This window comes from Physeter macrocephalus, chromosome 6 (assembly GCF_002837175.3).
Source record: "Physeter macrocephalus isolate SW-GA chromosome 6, ASM283717v5, whole genome shotgun sequence".
Classification (NCBI taxonomy): domain Eukaryota; kingdom Metazoa; phylum Chordata; class Mammalia; order Artiodactyla; family Physeteridae; genus Physeter; species Physeter macrocephalus.
Genome location: NC_041219.1, coordinates 15,323,615 through 15,347,379, shown reverse-complemented (window position 1 = coordinate 15,347,379; position 23,765 = coordinate 15,323,615). Strand labels below are relative to the sequence as shown.

The following is a 23,765-nucleotide window of genomic DNA, read 5'->3' as shown; positions in this document are numbered from 1 at the left end:
AAAAAAAAAAAAAACAAACAAAAAAAAAACAAAACATCCTGGCACGACATTGACTGGGACCATGTAATTTATAACACAATTCAAGACATTGCTGAAATCAAAACAGACTGTTATTAGTAACTATACTGGAACACAGGCATGAACAGGGCCTCCCAGGAAAACCACAAAGTATGATGCCCTGTATATAAGGCATTCTGCATGGAATTAAGAGATACAAACTACTATGTATAAAACAGATAAGCAAGAAGGATATATTGTACAGCACAGGAAATAACAATCATTGTTTTGAAATAACTTTAAATGAAGTACAATCCATGAAAATATTGAATCACTATGTTGTATACCTAAAACTAATATAATATTGTAGGTCAACTATACTTCAGTTTAAAAAATAAGGTCTTCCCCATTCTCATCCCCATCTCTTTCCCTCCTTCTCATCTCTGGACATTCTACACTTACCCTCTTCATGCTGCAGCAATGCCAAGGTAGTTACAGTTCCCCCTAAACATACTGCATAGTTCTCCTCTTTGCTATGCCTGGAACACTTCCCCCAGCTCCTTCATCCTGGCAATTCCTCAGCTGTAAATGCTCAATGAGATAGTCCCTTCCTTAAGAAAATTTCCTGACCGTACCTGCAGGGTTGAGTGAGTTGTACCTAATCATTTAGACCCCCAAAGTCCCTATGCATATCTTTGGGTTTATCATATTTTTAAGTGGCTGTTTACTTGTATCTCTCCTCTTCCAAACTCCAGTCCACTTGAGATAAACACTGGGTCCCATAAACATGGCAGTCTCCACTAAGTCTGGCTGAGGAGCTGGCAACACATAGTCACTCAATAAATGTTAGGTTAGTCGGCTAATGGGAAAAGACTCCATTGAAGTTGTGCTGCTGTTGTTGTTCATGTAAGAAAAGTACACCATCAGCATTGCTTCTTACCATTCAGATTGAAGCCCTGGTTAGGACTGGTGAGGATCTGTCCTCCCCTACTAAGGGTCACTTGTTTGTTGAAATCATCCTCCAGAATTAGAGTTACAGACTGAAGGCAGACCAACCCAAGGTTCTGCATAAAAATCAAATTATCAATTAAAGGAGTGAGAGAGAGAGAGAAAGACATAGAAAGGGACAGGACCAATGGGAGAAGAAAATGGGAGAAGATGAGGGAGAGAAAGTAGAAAAGAAAGGAGAGAGTGCACATGGATAAAAATTTATGGTATATAGAAAACTTGAGAATAAGCAATATAATAAAGTAGGTATTACATCTTATTGTGAATCTAATGTAGTCCCATTACCAATAAAATATATCTTTATGTAGTACATTAAATATACCATATACATACATACACTTTACACAGATTATTAAATAGAAATGTTTTCAATAAAGTGCCAATAATTATGTTTTTCATAGTGCATAATTAAAGTATCTTTCCAAATTCATTTGTGGTATATTAAATATTTTTAAAATTCAATGTAGAAAAGAACAAAGAGAATTACTGTTCCATGCAGAAGGTTAACTGAGAGCTGACATATTGCAAAAGAAAAAAAAAAAATCAAACTAAAAAAAAGCTAACAAAGTAGACTGGAATTTTGTTGGAAACAACCATTTTATGTTGGAATGAAAGTAGAAAAAAAGATTTTGGCAAAATTTTGACTACTTGATTTAGAAAGAGATGAATGAAAGATCTGGGTTTCTTTGTTTACAAATTATTGATGTGCTTATTTCAAGAAAATGTCTTTAAAATAAATATTCCAGAATGCTAAAAAATCCATCATATCTATTTAGAATGATGTGAAACTTGTTAATTTCTGTCAAAAATCACCTTTAAGATAGCAGTTTGTAAAAACAGAACTACCATATGACCCAGCAATCCCACTACTGGGCATATACCCTGAGAAAACCATAATTCAAAAAGAGTCATGTACCACAATGTTCATTGCAGCTCTATTTACAATAGCCAGGACATGGAAGCAACCTAAGTGCCCATCGACAGACGAATGCATAAAGAAGATGTGGCACACGTATACAACGGAATATTACTCAGCCATAAAAAGAAATGAAATTGATTTATTTGTAGTGAGGTGGATGGACCTAGAGTCTGTCATACAGAGTAAAGTAAGTCAGAAAGAGAAAAACAAATATCGTATATTAACGCTTATATGTGGAATCTAGAAAAATGGTACAGATGAACCTATTTGCAGGGCAGGAATAAAAAAAAAAGGTTCTGAAGAACCTAGGGGCAGGACAGGAATAAATATGCAGACATAGAGAATGGACTTGAGGACACGGGGAGGGGGAAGGGTAAGCTGGGATGAAGTGAGAGAGTGGCATGGACATACATACACTACCAAATGTAAAATAGATAGCTAGTGGGAAGCAGCCACATACCACAGAGAGATCAGCTCAGTGCTTTGGGACCATCTAGAGGGTTGGGATAGGGAGGGTGGGAGGGAAATGCAAGAGGGAGGAGATATGGGGATACATGTATATGTATAGCTGATTTACTTTGTTATACAGCAGAAACTAACACACCATTGTAAAGCAATTATACTCCAATAAAGATGTTTAAAAAAAAAGAGAGCAGTTTGGAAGTAACAAAAAGCTTCTTGTCTATCGTGCAGTCATGAAATGTTCCAAAAAACCTATACATAAACAAATACCATTTTTAAGAAAGAAAGTACAATAAATATGCACTATTTAATCTAAGATATATTTTAAAATATATTTTAATATCTCTGAATTTATTTTAATATCTTATATTTTAGCAGATATTTAGATTTTTAGATATTTTAATATCTCTGAAATCAGGATGCATGATATTAATAGTATAACAGATTAATCATCAACATGTTTTCTTTCTTTGTAGTATATAAATAATGATGCATCTTAACAATCAATGGTGTCTTATTTTTGAAGAAAATAACTATACCCATTCATGTTACCTTTCTTAACCAAGATAAGAAGTTTGAGTCAAAAAAAATGAACATTCCTCTGGTCATTTTGAAATGTTCTTACCTGCTCACAGTGAGCTTTCTGTAAAGTAATTGTGAATTTATCTTTTCCAGTTCCTTTTACAAGGATGTATTGGCACATTCCAATGAAAGAATAATGTCGACCATCAAAAGTAGTAAAATGAGAATCACCTACAACAGAGCATTGAACTACCAAAAAAGAAGAAGAAGAAGAAGGAGGAGGAGGAGGAGGAGGAGGAGGAGGTGGGGGGGTGAAGAGGAAGAAGAGGAAGAAGGAGAAGAAGAAGAAGTAGAAGGAGTAGAAATAGAAGAAGAAGAGGAAGAGGAAGAAGAAGAAGAAGTAGAGGAGGAAGAAGAAGAAGAAGAAGGGGAAGGAGAAGAAGAAGGAGAAAAGGAGAAGGAGGAAGAAATTATGTTTATTCTTAAAAAGAAGTAGGTCAACTTAGGATAAATATTTAGGTATCAAAAAGAATAACTAAAGTGTTTAAAATTCATTAGTTTGACACATTTACTAAATTATGTTATTCAATTTAGTTTAAAATTTATTAAATGATTGCTGTCCCACATATTTTTTAGAATATTTCTACTATTTTAGTAAATTTTTCCCAAAGCTGTCTGCTCAGAGCTATCATTTATTCAATTTTCCACTATCCTCTTAATATCTGGATTTAGAAATCATTGAATTTATATGAGATGACCTTACAAAAATCAGTGCTAGCTTCCTCCTCAATTTCAAGAAAATCAAGACATTGTCTTTAAAAACATTTTAAAAGATTACCTGGGCAGTCATGCTCAGTGCAGTTCCAAACTCCACCAACACATACACTAAATGAAATGATAAAAATATTAATCTAATTGTATAGAGAAACTGTATGAATATTTGCAATAACGTATTGGTAAATGTACCAAAATGTATCATGTTTTTTAGGTTCGGAATAATCTGACTTGAAAAATATCTCTCCAAAAGTTCAATTAACTGACAAATTTGGACTGGCAAGCACCTAAATTATTATTTATTGCATGCCATATTTAAAAATCAATAAAGATGACACTAAGGGAGTACAGATTAGTCAAGAACAAAAACACTAAGCAGAGAACTTCTGTTTCTGTCCTTCCCTCATTGCTTAAACCAAAAATGGTCACACACAATAAAGTATTTGCCCACATCATTAGAGAAATATATAGAGAGAGAGTTAAGATTCATAAGTTAACTCATCTACTAAAAATTTTAAAAGTTGACTTTGAGCATCATCAGACATTAAGGAGAGAGAAAAGATATTCCCTTTGTAAGATAAATTCTGCCTTCTACCATCAAACAGGTATGAATTTTGGAGGACAGAAGCAGTCTCAGAATGGCAGGAACTCAAATCAGTATCTAAGAACAGGGTTAGTTTTCAATTGCATTTCAGTTATATACACACACACCTAAGGGAAAATTGCCTAATGACATTTACACCTCTGTTTCTTTTTAGATTGCCCTGAAGGGATTTAATCTTTGGCTATAATAGTCTTAGTTAGCTAAGTTAAGAAGAATTTCTAAGAGTCTCTAATCATGGCCAAAAATTGGATAGTCACTTTTTAAGGTACTCAATAGAGAAGGCCAAGAGAACCATCAAGTTCTAAGAGTAAAAGTTTGTGCAAATTGGTGATTATGAATAACAAGACAATTCAACAGTTCATCACATGGATATAAGATTTTATAGAACTACCAAGGGAATTGAGGAGAATTATATCATAAAAGAAAATATAGATGTTCCCCCCACCACCCTGTCCCTGTAAGGCTTTAAATAAAAGGAAAACTGTGTCTTGGAATTTTTGGAAGAAAAATCAATACAAAGTATATTTCTTTAAACATATGTCATGGTAAAATGGTCAACTAGTCAAGTATCCAGAAATAATTAGCTGTACATTAATCACATACCATTCAGTACATTCTTGTTCAATTTTTGAACCAACTGAATAAGCTAATCCATGAAAATTGCATGGGCAATTTTCCAAGGAGATGCAAGTCCCATTTTCCATTATGAGGCCTATTTAAGAAAAACACATATCAAATTCACAAAAGAAATAATAAAGATTGTATTCTTTGAATATAATAATTCAACCAACTTTTATTGAACACTTGCTTACACTAGGTGCTGGAAATAACAAGTTTCTTTACTTTCAAGGAGGTTACCGACAGCCTGGCTCTCTCTCAATCAGTAGCTACCTTATAAGGGTCTATTTCGGTGGTTTTCAACTTCCTTATCCCATGACTTGCCATCAGAAATTCAAGATTCACAGTACAGAATTAGGGCAACTAATGTCTCTTTGCTTTTGAGGGAAGAGGGGAGGAGAAGAGGGAGAAAGTATATTCTTGGTTTTATTTCTGTTTATGTCAAAGTGAGAGATTTACACTATCATCACACAGATAATAAAGAGCCAAGTAGTGCTTCTCAAAGGGCTAGTACAGTAGAACTGCATTTAGTACTTCTCTCTCATGAGGAAAGGTGGTCGAACCAGTGTGACTAAGCATACTGTTTGATTCAGCTGATCTGTTTTTCAGAGTAAGACTCTCTAGATGAAGGAAGCATTGACTTATATTTTGGTGCACGGATTTATATTCTGGTGCAAACTCCATATCTCATCATTGGCTGGTAACAAACAGTTTAGGCCTGGCACGGGTCCAAAGCACTTAGAGTAGCACTGACAGAACAATGGACTGAGGTCAACAGATCTGATTCCAAGTAGTCCTCACTCATATTAAGTGTATGACAGTGGGAAAATTACTTAACATCTCTGGGATTCTATTTTTTTTAATCTGCAAAAATAAAAGGGTTTGAGTAAATCCTCAATGTTCTTATAAATGTCTATCAGTATAACAGATTTAAATCCCGTTTCTATCACTTACTATGTTACTTCTAGTTTCAAATATTAAAACTACATCAGGACTAAAATCTTGTACTGCCAAAATGTGAAGGTTTTTTTTTCTGAACTTGATTTTATCTTTAAAAAATGAAAGTATATAAATTATTAAATATCTTTAAATACTCAAGAGAACAAAAGATCTGCCATGGGTAACTTCAAGACAAAGTTCCAAACTTCCTAGGAAATTTACAAAGGAATAAGCCTTTTACTAAAGAAAAGCAGCCATTCCTTCTAGTCACTTCAAGGATCAACTCCTACAAGGACAGAAAATCACAACAGCCCTATCATCCTCAGAGATGACATTAAGACATGATTCTTGGATCACAGGGGTACTAGTTTCCATGACTGCAGACATGGTTTCTTTCATGAAGCACTTACCATCCGCGCAGTAACATCCGTCAAGACAATGGAGATTACTCCCAAGACATTGTTCCTCAAATGTGCAGGTTGGTGGGCAACAACTGATACAATCCCGATGGACAAAGCTGTCATCACATTTATCAACTAAAATGGGCAAACAGGCGAGCTGTAAATCAACTTTATTCAACACTCAAAAAGATTACAGTGGGTTTTTTGTTTAATTTTTTATTGAAGTATAGTTGATTTACAATATTGTGTACATTTCAGGTGTACAGCACAGTGATTCAGAGATATATATTATATATATGTATATATATGTATACATATACATATATATATACATATTCTTTTTCAGATTCTTTTCCCTTATAGGTTATTACATAATATGAGTATAGTTCCCTGTGCTATAGTAGATCCCTGTTGGTTATCTATTTTATACATAGTAGTGTGTATATGTTAATCCCAGCCTCCTAATTTATCCCTCCCCCACCTCCCTTTCCCCTTTGGTAACCATAAGTTTGTTTTCTGTGTCTGTGACTCTCTTTCTGTTTTGGAATAAGTTCATTTGTGTCTTTTTTTTTCTTTTAGATTCCACATATAAGCAACATCATATGATATTTGTCTTAAGAAGATGTGGTGTATATACACACACACACACACACACACACACACACACACACACACACACAATGGAATATTACTCAGTCATAAAAAAGAATGAAATAATGCCATTTGCAGCAATATGGATGGACCTAGAGATTATCATACTAAGAGAAGTAAGGCAGACACAGAAAGACAAAGATTACAGTGTTTTAAAAGTATGCAAAAGTTTACCAACATTATTGCATCAATAACAAGTCTTTGCAATTCATTAGTTTTGAGCACTAGGGTAAGTTTTGAGTACTAGGATAAGCCTAAAATTAATAGAATGCACAGGGCTGGAAAATAATGAAACATACTGCATGCTGGAAAGTCATCTCTCCAGTCTTGAATAGGGTAGCCAGCGTGGGAACAGGCTCTAGCATACTCGGTGGCTGCTCGACAATAGGTCTCATCATCGTGAGTTCTGAAAAGTGAAAAGACAGATACAATATCACACAGGAAATATTGACAGAAACCATACCTTTGAGCTCCTGATCTCGAGAAATGCTGAGTATGTGGTGAATATTCTAATATTAGCTGATGTCAGCTTGTATATAATATAATACATTATAATATGTTATGTACAATAATGCAGAAAACAGATAAACATGGGATCCCAGCTAAAAAGGCCTAGGTAAATTGTTTCATCTAAGTCTTTCAATAATTTGGCCACTTTTCATTTGATTCAAGCGAGTACCTATACTGAAAAAGATTTCTATTTTAATTATGACATTCTTCCCAGAATCCTTGTATGTATTTTTTTGTTCCTACACAAAGCATCCTAGATCTTTCAGAGTTTAACAAATCCTATTAGAACAGATAAAATTCTATCACAGCAAAAATGACAAATATGAAAATTATTTCTAAGATACTATGCTCTTGATAGTATACATGCTGGAATAAAACCAATACTAATAACCTGCAGAACTTTTGAAAGATTAAATAAATAGCATTTAATTTAAGATTTAAAAGAAGATTTTTAATTCTTTCAGGTTTAAATTACTAAAGCTAGTTACTATTATAATGCTGCCAGGAGTGAATAACCTCTAAGTATTTTCTTATAATCGCCTTAAAAATTCCTCCAAACAAATATAAGAGGTCTGCCAATTCCCAAAGCAGATTAACAAGGCATCTATAAAATAAACAGGGTTTATAAGGTAGTGGGCTTGTTTTTCAACCCAACTGAAACTCAAAATTAAATAGTTAAATATCTTTCAAGATAATGACCTTACGAATGTTGTATTTTGTGAGCCTTAGCATTTTCAGTATCTCTGTTGTAAATGCCAAAGCCACCCGTCTCAAATTGCACTTATCCTGTGCTACTGTAATTGAGTCATGCAGCTTATCTAGTCCAATTAATTGAGCTTTAGAAGGAAAAAAAAGGACTGAGCATATAAACTTCAGAAACTCAGAAAATATTCTAAACCTCCGAATAAGAAAAGTCTCTGAAAAACAAGGTAAGTTAAAACTGTTGAATTCCTAGAAAGACATTAAATCTATGATTTACTTTAAATATGTGCATTGTTTCCTACAATTAATGGAGGCTCTGAAAACTAACATAGTAACTGAATATTGGCTTTCCAACCCAATGCAACTATTATTCAAATAGCTACTATTTACTGTGACTGTGTTATGCTAGGAACTGTACTGGGCATATTACATTTGGCATTGCATAAAAACAACAATCGAGCAAGAAAGAAATTATTATTGCAATTTACTGAGGGGAAAATAAGCTTATTTTTCCATTTTGGATGTGAGCTTTAATAAGGAAAATGAGCATTAAATAATAGTTGTTTTTAATCAATAAATCAATTGATTTGGGTGTGGCAAAATTAGAAGCATTTCCTTGCTGCTAAGTTTAGCATTCTTAGAAGCAGAAACACGACAAGTTCAAGGACTGGTAATGTATCATCCTTCAAATTCCAACTCAGCTGTCATCTCTTCTAGGCACTCCCTGATAAAGTTAGTAGTTCTCTCCTCCACATTCACTGCACTTTGCATTTAAAGCATGTATAATTGCTGAAGGTCTGTTTCTCTGCCCCATTAGAATCTGAGTTCCGAGGACAGGGAATATTTCTAAATTGTTTTTTGTTTCGGTGGCCAACAGACACATGAAAAGATGCTCAACATCACTAATCATCAGGGAAATGCAAATCAAAACCACAATGAGATTATCACTTCACACCTGTCAGAATGGCTGTTGTCAAAAAAAAAAAAAACACAAATAACAAACGTTGGCGAAGATATGGAGAAAAGGGAACTCTAGTAAACTGTTGGGGGGAATGTAAATTGGGGCAGTCACTATGGAAAAGAGAATGAAAGTTCCTCAGAAAACTGAAAATAGAACTACCCTATGACCCAGCAATCCCACTCCTGGGTATATAGTTGAAGAAAACAAAAGCACTAATTCAAAAAGATATATGCACATCAATGTTCACAGCAGCATTGTTTTTTTTCATCAGTAGAAGGCATTCATTTTTTTCAGCAACATTTGTCAAGATCAGGGCCAGCTTTATGGGAATGTGACCTGTGTAGTCAATCACACAAGGCCCTGCCCTTAAAAAGGCCCTTCACTTAGCTGGACCCTGTACTTGGTTTCACGCTCTGCTGTCACTATCTTGAAATTCTCAACCATGTTTTTAACAGGGGGCCTTGAATTTTCATTTTGTACTACTCCCTCCCCCGAGATTTATTTATCCCAAATGAACTAACTGACATTCTGACATAATTCAAGCTAAAGCACAGTCAGCCTACCCAGAATAAGCAGAGTAGGGTAAGAGATAAGGCAAAGGGCAAATTCAGATCTGCTGAGAATAGTCAAGTTGTATGAAATAAGATCAAGCAAAAATTCATACTCCTTACTATGAGCCCTAAGACTCTAGGTAATCTAGACCCTGCCTACTTCTCTAACTTTATCTCCTCTCTCTCTCCCATTCACCATGCTCCAGCATCACTTTTTTGTGTTCTGTAAACACCCCAAATTTGTTTTAACATAGTAGCATTACTTACAATAGCCAAGATACAGAAGCAGCCTAAGTTTCCATCAAAGATGAATGAATAAAGAAGATATTATGGAATATTATAAATGGAACATTACACAGCCATAAAAAGGAATAAAATTTTTCCATTTGCAAAAACGTGGATGGACCTGAAGGGTATTATGGTTAGTGAAATAAGACAGAAAAAGAAAATACTGTGTGTTTTCACTTATATGTGGAATCTAAAAAAATAAAAGAAATGAATGAATATAACAAAACAGAAACAGATTCACAAAGAACAAACTAGTGGCTACCACTGGGGTGAGCGATGAGGGGCAGGGCAAGATAGGAGAAGGGAATTAAGAGGTATAAACTACTAGGTATAAAATAAATAAGATACAAGGATGTAATGTACAGCATAGAGAATATAGTCAATATTTTATAATAATGCTAAATGGAGTATAATTTATAAACATATTGAATCACTATGTTGTACACCTGAAACTAATATAATATTGTAAATCAACTACACTTCAACAAAAAATTTAAAAATAAAATAAAATAAATTAAAAATCAACATAATAGGGCTTCCCTGGTGGCACAGTAGTTGAGAGTCTGCCTGCTAGTGCAAGAGACAGGGGTTCGAGCACTGGTCTGGGAGGATCCCACATGCCGCAGAGCAAGTGGGCCCGTGAGCCACAACTACTGAGCCTGCGCGTCTGGAGCCTGTGCTCTGCAACAAGAGAGGCTGAGATAGTGAGAGGCCCGCGCGCCGTGATGAGGAGTGGCCCCCACTTGCCACAACTAGAGAAAGCCCTCGCACAGAAACGAAGACCCAATACAGCCAAAAATAAATAAATAAACAAATGTGGGGTTAAAAAAAAATCAACATAATAAATTGTTTCTATTTCACCAAGATGTGGCACAATGCTCAACTCGGAATAAACACTCAGAAAATGTGTTGAATTGAATTCAGTACACTATCATAATCCAAGCAGGAAATTAATTTGTGTTCAGCAGATTCACAATTATATAATCATGGTATAGGATCCCTGTAGGCAGTCCTTTAACATAAGAAATGAAGAGAATCTCCTTTAGGGGAAAAAGAATGTAGGTAGGTATAGTCCTGGGTGAAATATTGAGGGGAGTGAAAGGCTAACCCTGGTACCTTCTCACTTCCATTTTATCAGTGCCCACTTATTCCATTACAAAGCCCTTTCTTTGGTATTACCTGCCTGCTCTGCCCGGCCTCTTCACCTCAGATATGTATCTTAAGGTGTCAGCTGATTTCAACCAGTAAAAGGTGTTTCACCACCCTGCTGTTTTTATTTGCCCTAAAGAAAGCAATTAAGTTTTGAAATCCAAAGCCTAAATACATCAAAATTTCAAAAGACAAAAATGTTAACTTCTTAATGATGAAATTTCAGATGAAGTAGGTATGGGCAGCTACTTTTCATGCCCAGTTCCCTCTTCTTTTTAGTATTAGAACCTGCAAGTTTTTTCTGGGCGTATGGCTGCCCAGCCAAGGACAACATTTCTCAGCTGTCCTTACTTCTAGGTATGGCCCATGTTTCTAAGTTCTGGCCAAAGGGTTAAAAGTGACAATGTGCATGAAACTTCCAGATCACTTCCTTAAAAATGCTGACAGCCCTCTATTTCCTTTTCTCCCTTCCTAAGGGTTAAAATATGAGCATGGCAGTGGTGAGCCAGTTTTGACAATGACATTGAAAATAATACCCTAGGCCCTGGGAGATGACATAGCAATAGTATGACTGAGTCAATGGAAAAGTCATGGAGCAGACACATGGTCCGAACTCAGGACCACTTGCCAGCTTGGACTTCATATGAGAGAAATATAAGCATTCAATTGAATCGAGGCCACTGATACTTTGGCAATTGAAGCAACCAAACAATATCCCAACTAATAAATGGCGAATGACTTGTCTGGATCTGCCAAATGATCCTTCACTTCAGCCTACTTGAGAAATGAGTGCTAAAGATAATAAGACAAGTGAAAAGACTGTTGGAGAATGGTCCCAGAATGAGTCACCATGGAATAAGAACAACTGTTAATTCCATATAGATGGGTAAATAAGGACAATGGACTACCTACAGAGATCCTCAAAAAAGAGACTAAGTGATAGAACAGAGATAGAACAATATAACACGTAAATGACAAATAAAACCAAACAGAGGACAGAATGTTGTAAAATATAAAGGTCAGTACTCAATATTTTAGGCAGCGGGAACACTCTTTCAAAGCTCCTGCATTAGTTCACAAATCCCTGAGACTATACACACAAATAAAGGTATAACTGCACTTTATTCAAAATTAACAAGTTTCCCAAACAATCTCATTTTAATATTATTACATTCATTATTTTTATAATAATCTTAATTTAATTAAAGCAGCGTGATTAAAATTACTTCACACTACCTCAACCTTTCCTCTCTGTTTTCACTTTTGATAAACTTAGAACTCTTACCAAGCTACCCAAGATATAATTTCAGTGGTTTTACTCAACCAAAAGTTAGTTTGGTCCTTTACAGCAATGTTCCCATGTACCATTTAAACTTCCTGGGATACTTAAAAGATGCAAACATAAAAATTTCTTGAGATATTCTCAAACATTCAAGATAGCTAATCACATACACTTGGTAATTTTTTTTAATTGAAGTAGAGTTGATTTACATGCTGTGTTAGTTTCTGGTGTACAGCAAAGTGATTCAGTTATACATATATATATACATATTATTTTTCATATTCTTTTCCATTATGGTTTATTACAGGATATTGAATATAGTTCTCTGCTCTGTACAGGACCTTGCTGTTTATTTTATATACAGTATTTTGTATCTGCTAATCCCAAACTCCTAATTTATCCCTCCCCACCCCCTTTCCCCTTTGGTAACCACAAGTTTGTTTTCTATGTCTTTGTTTCTGTTTTGTAAATAAGTTAACCTGTGTCATATTTTAGATTCCACAATAAGTGATACCATATAGTATTTGTCTTTCTCTTTCTGACTTACTTCACTTAGTCTGATAATCTCTAGATCCATCCATGTTGCTGCAAACGGCATTAATTCATTCTTTTTATGGCTAGTATTCCACTGTATATAAATACCACATCTTCTTTATGCATTCATCTGTCAATGGACCCTTAGGTTGCTTCCATGTCTTGGCGATTGTTAATAGTGCTGCTATGAATATCAGGGTGCATGTATCTTTCACTTGGTAAATTTTTGAAAAACTAAAATAAAAAGGACTTCACCTCAATAATGGGTAATTTATAAGTTCTACATGGATGAACACATTATGATGAGTCTCACTGAATTTGTTCCCTAGACAACCACCTTAGTCTACGTGTTCTTAACCCGGGAGTGAAGGCAAGAGTCTGTGACCTTGGATGTGAAAAATACTACATGTTTATTTTCGCTAATCTCCAGCTGATATTTAGCACTTCTTTCAGTTACACACATGGGCAACACATCACAATATTCTTAGCAGAATCTGTAACTTTGTCATCAATGTAACTCATATCTCATTTTTCCATATTTTCATTTCTCATTTAATTGTTGCAGATATCTCAAAATATTGTTTATACTCATCACTATATCAAACTACATTAGTTATTAGACCTGAAATGCATATAAAAGAGCATGTGGATCAGAAATTCATTTCTTTTACTATTTCAGTAATTCTATTTCAATATAATTAGTTCCTTTGTAATCTTATATGTTTTATTTTGTGCATTTCAAAACACTATTTTGAAAAGAGCCTATAGCCTCTCTAGATTCCCAAAAGGGATCAGTGGCACAAAAAGTGTACAAGAATTAATGTATTCTGTTCATGCTGTTAATATAAAACACTCAGACTGTACCTGTAATCCAGTAAGATTTTAATAGCTGTTAGTACAGTTTATGTTTTACATTTCCCATTACATTTTGTGAACTGCTGAGATGATGAAGTTATACAATGGTTTTTGCTCCTCTTTTTGGATAAAGAAAATTTTATTGCAAATAAAATCATTTCACTTACTTGCAAAGATCATTAACACAGCTGGCAATATATAAATATGGATCAATATATTCATGGCAGCTCAAAAAGGGAAACTGCAACAGTATCTGACACTTGAAGAAGATTGCCTATGCAGAAAAAGATGGCGGTCAGCAGAACATACTGAATGATATGTTTGTACTCTCATTTTTTTCGACTGATCTGTTTGCAAGACACTCTGTTCTTACTAGGAAAGAGACAGTATGTAGGCTTATAAATTTTAAACAACATTTTTCTAACTACATATTTATCTAATGAGTACTACTTTTATGAAACTCATTGTATTCACCATTTTTGAAATAATCATAAAGGTATTCTTGTTGCATTACATTTCCTGATTTTAATAGTGTAGTATTTACACTAAAAATGCTTAGTGTTAAATATACAAATACAGTATATGTGTGGTGTATCCAACATGCCTAAATTTTTCACATCATATTTACCTCAAATGCTGGCATTCCACTGGAGCATGGATTTGGAAAATCTGAGGGTGTGGGTACACATTTGGTGTCATCTGGAGTTTGCACCAACCAACTATTTGCAAACATAGCAATGTCTTCTGTATAGTCCTCTATTTCACACAAACACATACAAAAAAATACGTATAATAGGATCACTTTCCACAAAGACACAGTTCACCAACATAAACTTCCTGGTCAAAAAGTTAAACTCAATAGCTTTATAATTACCAATGATATTAGACTATAACATTACTTCAGCATAATAAAAATAAATTGAACAAAGTTGAAGTACCAAATAAAAGTTAATACCATTGGAGAGAGAAAGCAAACGTCATTGAAGCAAAATGGGGAAGGGTTGAAAGTGAGTGGTACAAAATGAATACCAGTAAAGCCTGCAGTTTATACTGAACAGAGGAGGAAAAATATGCATAAAATTAAGAAACATAAGTCAAAGTTTGGTATGAAAATTTTCAGACAGCCCTCTCATTCTATTTGACATAAGTCAGAACCTTACTAAAATTGTAGCGGGTACCTAGAGCCCTCGTGGAGATTTCAGAGGATGGTCATACAGACCATGAAAAAATGGAAAAGACACTTGGAGAAGAGGGTACTAAGAAGTGAATTCATTCTATTGGAATATGATGAATAGTGTTTCTAAAGATGCTCGGGACAGATTAAGAATCCTGATACCATCCCAGCATTATTCAGAGGCAAGATTCAGGAGCTACTACGCGGCAGCAACAAACAGGCAGTTGGTGGTGAGCACTCTGGGCCTTCTATCTGGCTTGAGGACAAGTTCAGGGTCTGACATGAAAATTAATCCTGCCCCACATTCAGACAAGGGCTGAATCTGAAATCTCAAGGACTCCGCAGACCCAAACAAGATGACATCTCGAAGTTCCATCTGACAGCCTTCATGTTTGAGTGTTAGCATCTCCACCACTGAGATTTACACAGCCACAGGTCCCCCATTGATGACAAGCTACTGCACCACTAGAATCAAAAACTGCAAGCCAAATGGTTCACCATTCTATCTGAGCGTCTTCAAGATAGGAAGATGTCTACTTACTACTACCAATTTTGGGGAAGATTGTAAAAGTTCATCTATAAGCACGCTTTGCGCTCTTAGTATAAAATCTCAAATTTTACAGGGGCCTGGAAGATTTTTTTGATCTGACCTCTGCACTCCCCCAACTCCCCACCTGTTTCACCCACTCTACCCCACCCTATCCCTCCTACATCTTCCACTCCCATATTTGCTCAACCTACTCCAATCATACAAGCTTTATAATGTTCTTCACGCAAGCTCATTTCCACCCTGCTCTTGCTTTTGCTCTTGCATTGCCTCCTTCGAAAGCACTCTTCCCCCACCCCAGTCTTCCCTCTGCTGTCCCCCTTACTTCATGTGGGCATCTATTAAATATGACCTCCTTAGAGAAGCCTTCTCCGGCACATGATCTAGACCCACCAAACATACACTGTTCTATCACTTAGTCTCCTTTTTCCCCTTTTTTTATGGCTGCTATTGCTCACAAAAATTATATTTTAATTTGTCCATTTATTTTGCCTTCTACTACATGAAGGGAGAGAGCTTGTCTAAGCTGTCCTATTTCTGGATCCCTAGTTTACTATCTGGTATAGAGTAGGTACTCAAAATGTATTTGCTAAATAAGTGAACAAATAAATACAAGGGAGTTTTCCATATTTATTAAATATATTATTAGAGTCCTAGATGTTTGGTCCACTTTATTATCTCTGATATTGTTGGAAATGCTACACCCTGAACCAAGCGTGGGTCTGGTCTAATATGCTTATTTTTAAAAGGAAAAACTGATGTTCCTTTTAAGTAAATTTATAGTCACGTTTCATTTCAAAGCATCATCATACGTTAAAGGTCTGCAGAATCAAAAATATTTCCTAAAGGCCCACCTATTTCCATATTTATGCACAAATTTTAATGTAACTAAACAACCTGGGCAATCCCTTAGAGTTCACTTTAATTCCAGCTTTTTACCACATATTTAGCTGTTTTCACTACATTGCATTAACAAAAAAGTCACAAATGTTGGTTACTATGAGACTTTAAATCCATATCAATCAGTGGTCTGGGAGCCTGTGAAACTAAAATTAAAATTTTTCATATAAAATGTACTACGAACAGAGCAATATACTGTCCATATTGGAACACTTCTAAGAGTGAAAGAGAGGCAGTATTAATTATTATGCTGGGAAAAACAAGAGTAAATCAGGGCTTCTATGAGTAGCTAGCTATAGACATGAATTATGGAACCAGAATCTCAACTAGACCACAAATTTAAATATTTCTATATCTACAGAAATTCTGAAAAGGCTCATTTCTTTGTGAAGTCACGCCTGAAGAATGCATAGGAATGCAGAGAGAAATACAATTTTAATCACTGTTAAGAAATCATTAATTCAATGGGATTCAATCAAACTACCTCTCTGCCTCTAAAGATTTATCTAATCAGCAAAGTACAGGCTGAGTTTCAAGAAAATACTAGGCATCTTTAAGCTAAAGGTAATACAGCTCACCTGTAGATGTGTTCTTGCATTATTACGGTATGAGAGAAAATCGGAAAGCAGGTTCTAGTCACATCTTTATAAATTATCATAAGTTAGTTTTTTTTATCATTCTGCTTTACTCTGTGCACTAAATAAAATTGTGAAAAAGCTGAAATCTCTCTTTAGGCTCCTTCCATATACTTTCCAGGGTCCTTCTTGCCTTCTGCCAGTTCAGTCGTAATTCAGTCAAATTGCCTCCTTCCGGCCTTCTCCCACAAATAATCTGCTAACACCCCTTTGCGTGCTGCCCAATTATCTCACTGTAAGCAACCATTTTATGTTCCAGGTTATCAAAGTCTGTCTGACTCTTAACACAAATCCTAATCTGAGTCTCTCTGCCTCTAACGAGAGCAGATGCTATTTTCTATCCCAACTTCTATACCATGTTCCCTAGATGTCCCCAGGGAAGTTGCCCACGGCAGTCTTTAACTCTAACATTGAGAATTGAACTGAGTATTATTTTTTTCATAAAGCTTTGATACAGAAGAAAAAGAAATCAATAACTGCCCTCTGATTGGTTCTGCCTGGGTCCAAAACCCTACTTCCTAATACAGTCTCAAGATTCCAAGTTTGTGAACTCTCTCATTCTAAATACCGAACTGGATGCAAAACACCATTTCATGATGAAATGTACAATACTGTACATTTGTACTGTACTCACAGACTTTTAAACACTTTCACTTACATTTTCTCAGATTCTCAGAGGCTGGGAAGCTCTAAGGGTCATTATTATTATCTCCATTTTGCATGTAAGAAAGTTGACTCCTTGAAGCCCTGCTCTTTAGCTACTAGTAAATTAATACTGATGAAGCATTATGCATCCTGGGAAAATGTTTGCATTTTGACAAGGGCCTCTTAAAGCAATGTCTTTAATCAAACATTTTCACGTTAGCTCCATTATAGGCTCATTGAGAACACTTGGAGATGATTATAAATTAGCTAAAATGTATTCAGTATTAACTATGTGCCAAGCCAGACACTGTACTAAGTATTTTACAGGGATTACCTCATTTAATCCTTGCAACTCTATGAAGTATACACTACTAGTATATCATTAAACTTAGAGAAAGTTTAACAAGTGGCAAAGCGGAATATGAATCCCATATTCTGACTCCAGAACCCACACTCTAAGTAGGATTTTCATTCCCTTAAAACACAACATATGGGCAACTCTTCTCTATTAATTTTATAATATAAAAAAAACAGTATTATATAGCACTTTACAGATTAAAAGTCAATTTCTCTCACATTTATCTAAGAATAGAATTGGGAGCCAGTTGGATCTGTAGCTCAACCTCTGATAGCGCCATTTACAAGCTGTGTTACATTGGGCACATCGCCTTGTGTCCTCATTGTAAAATTAAGAAAACACACCCACCTTACAGGATGTTGTAAGAGTTGGGAATAATATAGCTATGTACTCATATTAACTATTACTAAATGGTATCAAGCTATGCTATTATTATTAACAATGCTCTGAGTTCCAATTTTTTTTTTCTTTTTTTTTTTTTTTTCTTTTTGCGGTACGCGGGCCTCTCACTGTTGCGGCCTCTCCCGTTGCGGAGCACAGGCTCCGGACGCGCAGCCTCAGCGGCCATGGCTCACGGTCCCAGCCGCTCCGCGGCATGTGGGATCTTCCCGGACCGGGGCACAAACCCGTGTCCCCTGCATCGGTAGGCAGACTCTCAACCACTGCGCCACTAGGGAAGCTCCCAAATTATTTTAATTCCTGTTTTACAGCTGAAGAAACTGAGTATCAGAGAGATTAATTGAGATGCCTCAAATTATAAAACTTGTAAGAGCTAAACAAGATTCAAAGCCAGGTAGGTCTTCTGGTACTAAGAACAGTATTCTTTTTTATTGCACATTTATATGTGGACCTAAATCATGATTGTGTCCTGTAATTCTCTTATTTTGTTGCCACTTCAAACTAGTACCCATACTGAAAAAAAATCCATTTTTAACAGCTCATTGGCATTAGTTTCATGACTTAGAATGAATAGATGAATGAATGATATGTACATCATTATAAATGATAAAAACCATTCCAAGTTATTACTCAACTTTTATAAATTCTGCTCACATTTTATTGTATTTACAAAACTATTACGTGGCAGTCATTTAATTTATTCCTATCAAGACTGGAAGCAAAATATCTGCTGCCCAAAAGTAGACAAGTTTGCCCCAAATGGGTCTGAATCAATAAAATGTCGATATAAGCCCCAAGAAGGGAGAAGCTTTTTGTTTTCACTGATATATCCCAAGCTCCTACAACAGTGCCAGACACAAAGTAAATGCTCAGTTAGTATTTGTTACGAGAGTAAGACCTGACTTGTATTAATTTAGCAAATGTAACCTAGCTCATGGCTTTCAAGAATGACACAAAAATATTTTCCTGTTCAAGCTTCACTTAAAATCACATAAGCAGGCAAGCGATAGCTACCATTTTTACCCAAGCTAGGACAAGTTGTACCCTTCTGGGTATAAACAGAGTGATCAGTGAAGGAAGAAGAGCTCAGAAGTACCCACCCATTTCTTCTGCTCCACTTACCTTGCTGAATGATGAAATCATCAGATTGAATGCCATTGTAGTTTGCACATAGGCCACATGACTTCCCTTTATGCTCCTCAGACAGCTTCAGGTAAATTCCAGATATTCCATCCCAAGCCAATGAAAAACCAAAGGTTGTTTTCACCAGAATATAGTCAGCTAGTTTCTCAATGAAAACCTGTCCAATTGTCTGAGGCAATGTTAAACTTGAAAAATAGAACAAAAGCAATCTAAGAATTATGATGAAACATCAATTACAGATGATCTATTTCTTTCTTGAAGTGAATGAGAATTAAATAAAAGATAATTATTATTCAAAATTATTGAATAAACTATGCAGTTAGATTTTCAACATTTTTGAAATTTTAATATTGAAATAAAAAGACAGCAAAAATGATACCTATTTTTGCATACTGATTAAGATTTTATACTTATAATTGGATGCTTCTTTCAACCAACCAAAAGCACACTTCTGCTAAATATCAGTGATTTTTAAAATCTGGAAAATAACCTTGTCTATTTAGAATAATGAGAGCTGAATGTATTTATATTTTTATCTAGAGAGTTTAAGATAATCTAAAAATGATGCACAACAATTTTGAAGTAAGAACAAACAATACTCAAAGTATGTAAATACATTTTTGAGTGATGATTTTGTTTAATTTTGTTTTAAACTGGGCTGTAAAGAAATAAGAGCTTCTATCCCCAAAATGTCACCTTGGTATAAGTCATTGTTTTCCAAAAGAAAAATGTCTAGGCATGTTAATTATAATTTATATTTTTAATGCTGCAAAGTACATTATTAGGAATAAAAAATACTTTCTATACAGTATTCATAAGGATTATATTCATAATGTTTAAGTTGCATACAATTTGGTCTATTTAAGCAAGGGTCACATTGAATATTTAAACTCCTGATCCAATGTCTAGTCTTTCCATTTTTCACAAGCATGTACACATACAGAGGAAGTGAGAGACATAAGAGGACAGAAGAAAACTAGCCAGGCTAACTGAATAATGTGAGGTGAGAGGTTAGTAGGTACATTCATACATTTCTCTCAAAAACTTCAAATTAGTGAGTTCATTTCCAGTAAGAACATGGCTACATGAAATAAAAACTATAAAATTAAACATACTCATTAACAAAGGGATAGTCCCTAAAGAAACAATTCAAAATATCTGTAATCATTTGCATAAGTATGTGTGCAGATAATTTTTTAGCCATAAGATTTAGTTATAAGAATAGGAAAATAACAAAAATTTACACCAGAGTATAAATGACTTTACTGTCATAATCTATTCTTATTAAAAATTATAAACATAAGAAATTCATTTTCAATTCCTAGTAAAAGTACGAATAATATTGTTTAAGTTTGCAAGTTTATAAAAGCTATACTTGAAAAAAGTGAGTCATGTTTTATAAAGATACTCCATAGCAATGGGATGTTCACTGCAGCAAGGTATAGTTTTTCTTTTGCAGGTATTCTTTGGTTTGGTCATTTGTCACTTGATCTCTTTCATAGTAAATTTGAATAAATACACAATTTTTGAAAACAAAACGTGCATAACTGTGATTATCCAAATGTCTATACATTAAAAGATGCTAGTAGAGATGGGTGATGATACTAAAAGTTAGATAATCTCCCATAAATTTAAGAAAACCTCCATGCAACTTGAAACATTAACAATGCAAACTAAACTGAATGCAGATTAATACTGAAAATTATTCACAGGTTCATATGTATCAAAACCCTGCATTTCACAGGGGAGAGAACTAAAGTCCAGAAAGGTAAAGTATGATGTGCAGAGCCAAACACATTTGACTTCATTTTGGTAAACATTTCTCCAGCATCTGCTATGAGATAGGCCCTAGGCCCGGTATAGCATTATTATAAGCAATTTAGCTGAATAATAAGAAAACCATCATCTTCTCTATTATACAAATGGAAATCTTCAAAGAAATATTTTTTCTGAGTTAAAATTTAAATATTATGTCCTATATTTAACAAAGGGTTAGTATTCTTGAAAATCTACTTAAATGGCGTTTTTGTTTTATAAAACAATAATTTTTAAGTGCCCACTATGTTACCCCAAATCCCATATAAAAATCCTAAACCACTGTTTAAATTCAGCTCCAAGAAATACATATGTAAGTGCATTACCTTCCCATTCAAATGGATAATCTTTCTTTTATAAGAAAATGAAAAGTACAGAACCCAATTGATGAAGAAAATAAGGCCAAGAGAGGCAGAGGGGCTGCTTGGGGTTGCCTGACTATGACAAAACCTGGGTCAGTGCCTGGCTCCCCTGGTGCTTCATCCAAAGCCCTTCCTGCTATCATCTGCTGCCTCTTGAGGAATCTAAACTGAAAAAAAAGCACATAGGTTGGTACAGCCATTGCCCTGGAAAAAATCCCCATGGTTCAAACACTTGCTGGTGAATTCTGAATAATGGATAGAATTGTGCTATCACACAATTTATTTTTCTCAGCATAAGTCAGCCAAAACAGAAAAAATACCTGCCCTCATGAAATATATCCCATTAGAGGAAGACAGTTAATAAAATTTACGATGAAATGTAACTAAAATATGTACTATGCTAGATGACATGAAGGAGAAATATTAAGCAGAGAAAAGGGATACAGAGTGTGTCAAGGATGGGGGGGCAATTTAAAATTGAATATTTCTATACTTATTTAGATTGGATGATAGATTATTCCACCGTACTTCTAGTTTAAAATGTACGAAACCTTCCACCAAATAAATAAACATCCGCTTCCCCTAAAGTTTCAGTTCTACAAGTGGGCCCCTCTCTTATCTATTCAAGAAGACCAGTTATTTATTGACTCTCAACTCTTCGTCAGAACACTAACAGAAAATCCTGACACCCAAACCTCATTCACACAAATTTGGAAAGGATTTTCAGAGGTTTAGTTTTATTTTGATTTTCTGTTTAAAAACAAAAAAGAAGAAAAGATTTAAGAAAGGGGGCAAAAATAATTTGAGTTGAACTATGAGGATTTCTCCTGAATCTCTCTTACAAGTAGATGTAATAATCTTACCTCTACCTATATAAGTATATTTGTATCCTGTGCAAACATTAGGGAGGCTAAACTGTTAGATTCCTGGCCACCTGGTTGGCTTTGGAGCCTACTGAAATTTTTATGTCTGTATACTATAACTTAAAGGTTACTGTTGAAGAAATCCTCTCCCTTCTCTCCACATTCACTTCCAGAGTGAGATGTTTAGAAATTCTGTTAATTCGTTGTATTATTTTCATTATATCATTTATCATATCTTACCTGATTCCATTCTTTTTTATTTCATGCCCATAAATTCGAATTTCCTCTTGGTCTGAAAAGAACAAGCTGATCGACCGATAACAATAATACACTGAACCAAGGCATTTAGGGCTATTATGAACCTTAAAGGGAGAAAAACAAGAGAAAGCATAGAAACCAACAACAACACACAAACTTGCCTTCATTTGAGTTAACTAAATCCACAATGCATGTCTACAGCTCTATAGCATCATTAGTCCCATGACACTTTACAAAATTATAACTACAGTTAGGATTTTCAAGAGAAAAAAAGATATTTGCTTCAGAAATTGGACAACAGAAGTAACTTCATAAAGTACAAGTTAATTTAGCATATTTATTTAAATGATCTGAATCTTTACATACAGGATGTTAATATTTTAAAACTATGTGGTGTGATCGCCAGGACATGGGAGCAACCTAAGTGTCCATCGACAGATGAATGGATAAAGAAGATGTGGCACATATATACAATGGAATATTACTCAGCCATAAAAAGAAATGAAATTGAGTTATTTGTAGTGAGGTGGATGGACCTAGAGTCTGTCATACAGAGTGAAGTAAGTCAGAAAGAGAAAAACAAATACCGTATGCTAACACACATATATGGAATCTTTAAAAAAAGAAAAAAATTGTTATGAAGAACCTAGGGGCAGGTTGGGAATAAAGACGCAGAGCTACTAGAGAATGGACTTGAGGATACAGGGAGGGGGAAGGGTAAGCTGGGACAAAGTGAGAGAGTGGCATGGTACATATATACACTACCAAATGTAAAATAGATAGCTAGTGGGAAGCAGCCGCATAGCACAGGGAGAGCAGCTCGGTGCTTTGTGACCACCTAGAGGGGTGGGATAGGGAGGGTGGGAGGGAGGGAGACGCAAGAGGGAAGAGATATGAGGATATATGTATATGTATAGCTGATTCACTTTGTTATAAAGC

The 23,765-nt window shown here is 35.1% G+C and overlaps 1 protein-coding gene across 2 annotated transcripts in view; it reads right to left on the bottom strand.

Annotated features, from left to right (window-relative positions):
- OTOGL (otogelin like) overlaps positions 1 to 23,765 on the bottom strand; it is a 151,909-nt gene that overhangs the window by 106,910 nt on the left and 21,234 nt on the right. For both annotated transcript variants that reach the window (XM_024123011.2, XM_028490315.2), the window contains exons 7-16: positions 22,809 to 22,930; positions 19,508 to 19,713; positions 14,356 to 14,483; positions 13,895 to 14,001; positions 7,195 to 7,301; positions 6,254 to 6,379; positions 4,890 to 4,998; positions 3,747 to 3,793; positions 3,012 to 3,157; positions 938 to 1,061 (exon numbers count right to left, since the gene is read on the bottom strand). In XM_024123011.2, the coding sequence (XP_023978779.2) occupies positions 938 to 1,061; positions 3,012 to 3,157; positions 3,747 to 3,793; positions 4,890 to 4,998; positions 6,254 to 6,379; positions 7,195 to 7,301; positions 13,895 to 14,001; positions 14,356 to 14,483; positions 19,508 to 19,713; positions 22,809 to 22,930 (1,222 nt within the window). The remainder of the gene's footprint in view (positions 1 to 937; positions 1,062 to 3,011; positions 3,158 to 3,746; positions 3,794 to 4,889; positions 4,999 to 6,253; positions 6,380 to 7,194; positions 7,302 to 13,894; positions 14,002 to 14,355; positions 14,484 to 19,507; positions 19,714 to 22,808; positions 22,931 to 23,765) is intronic.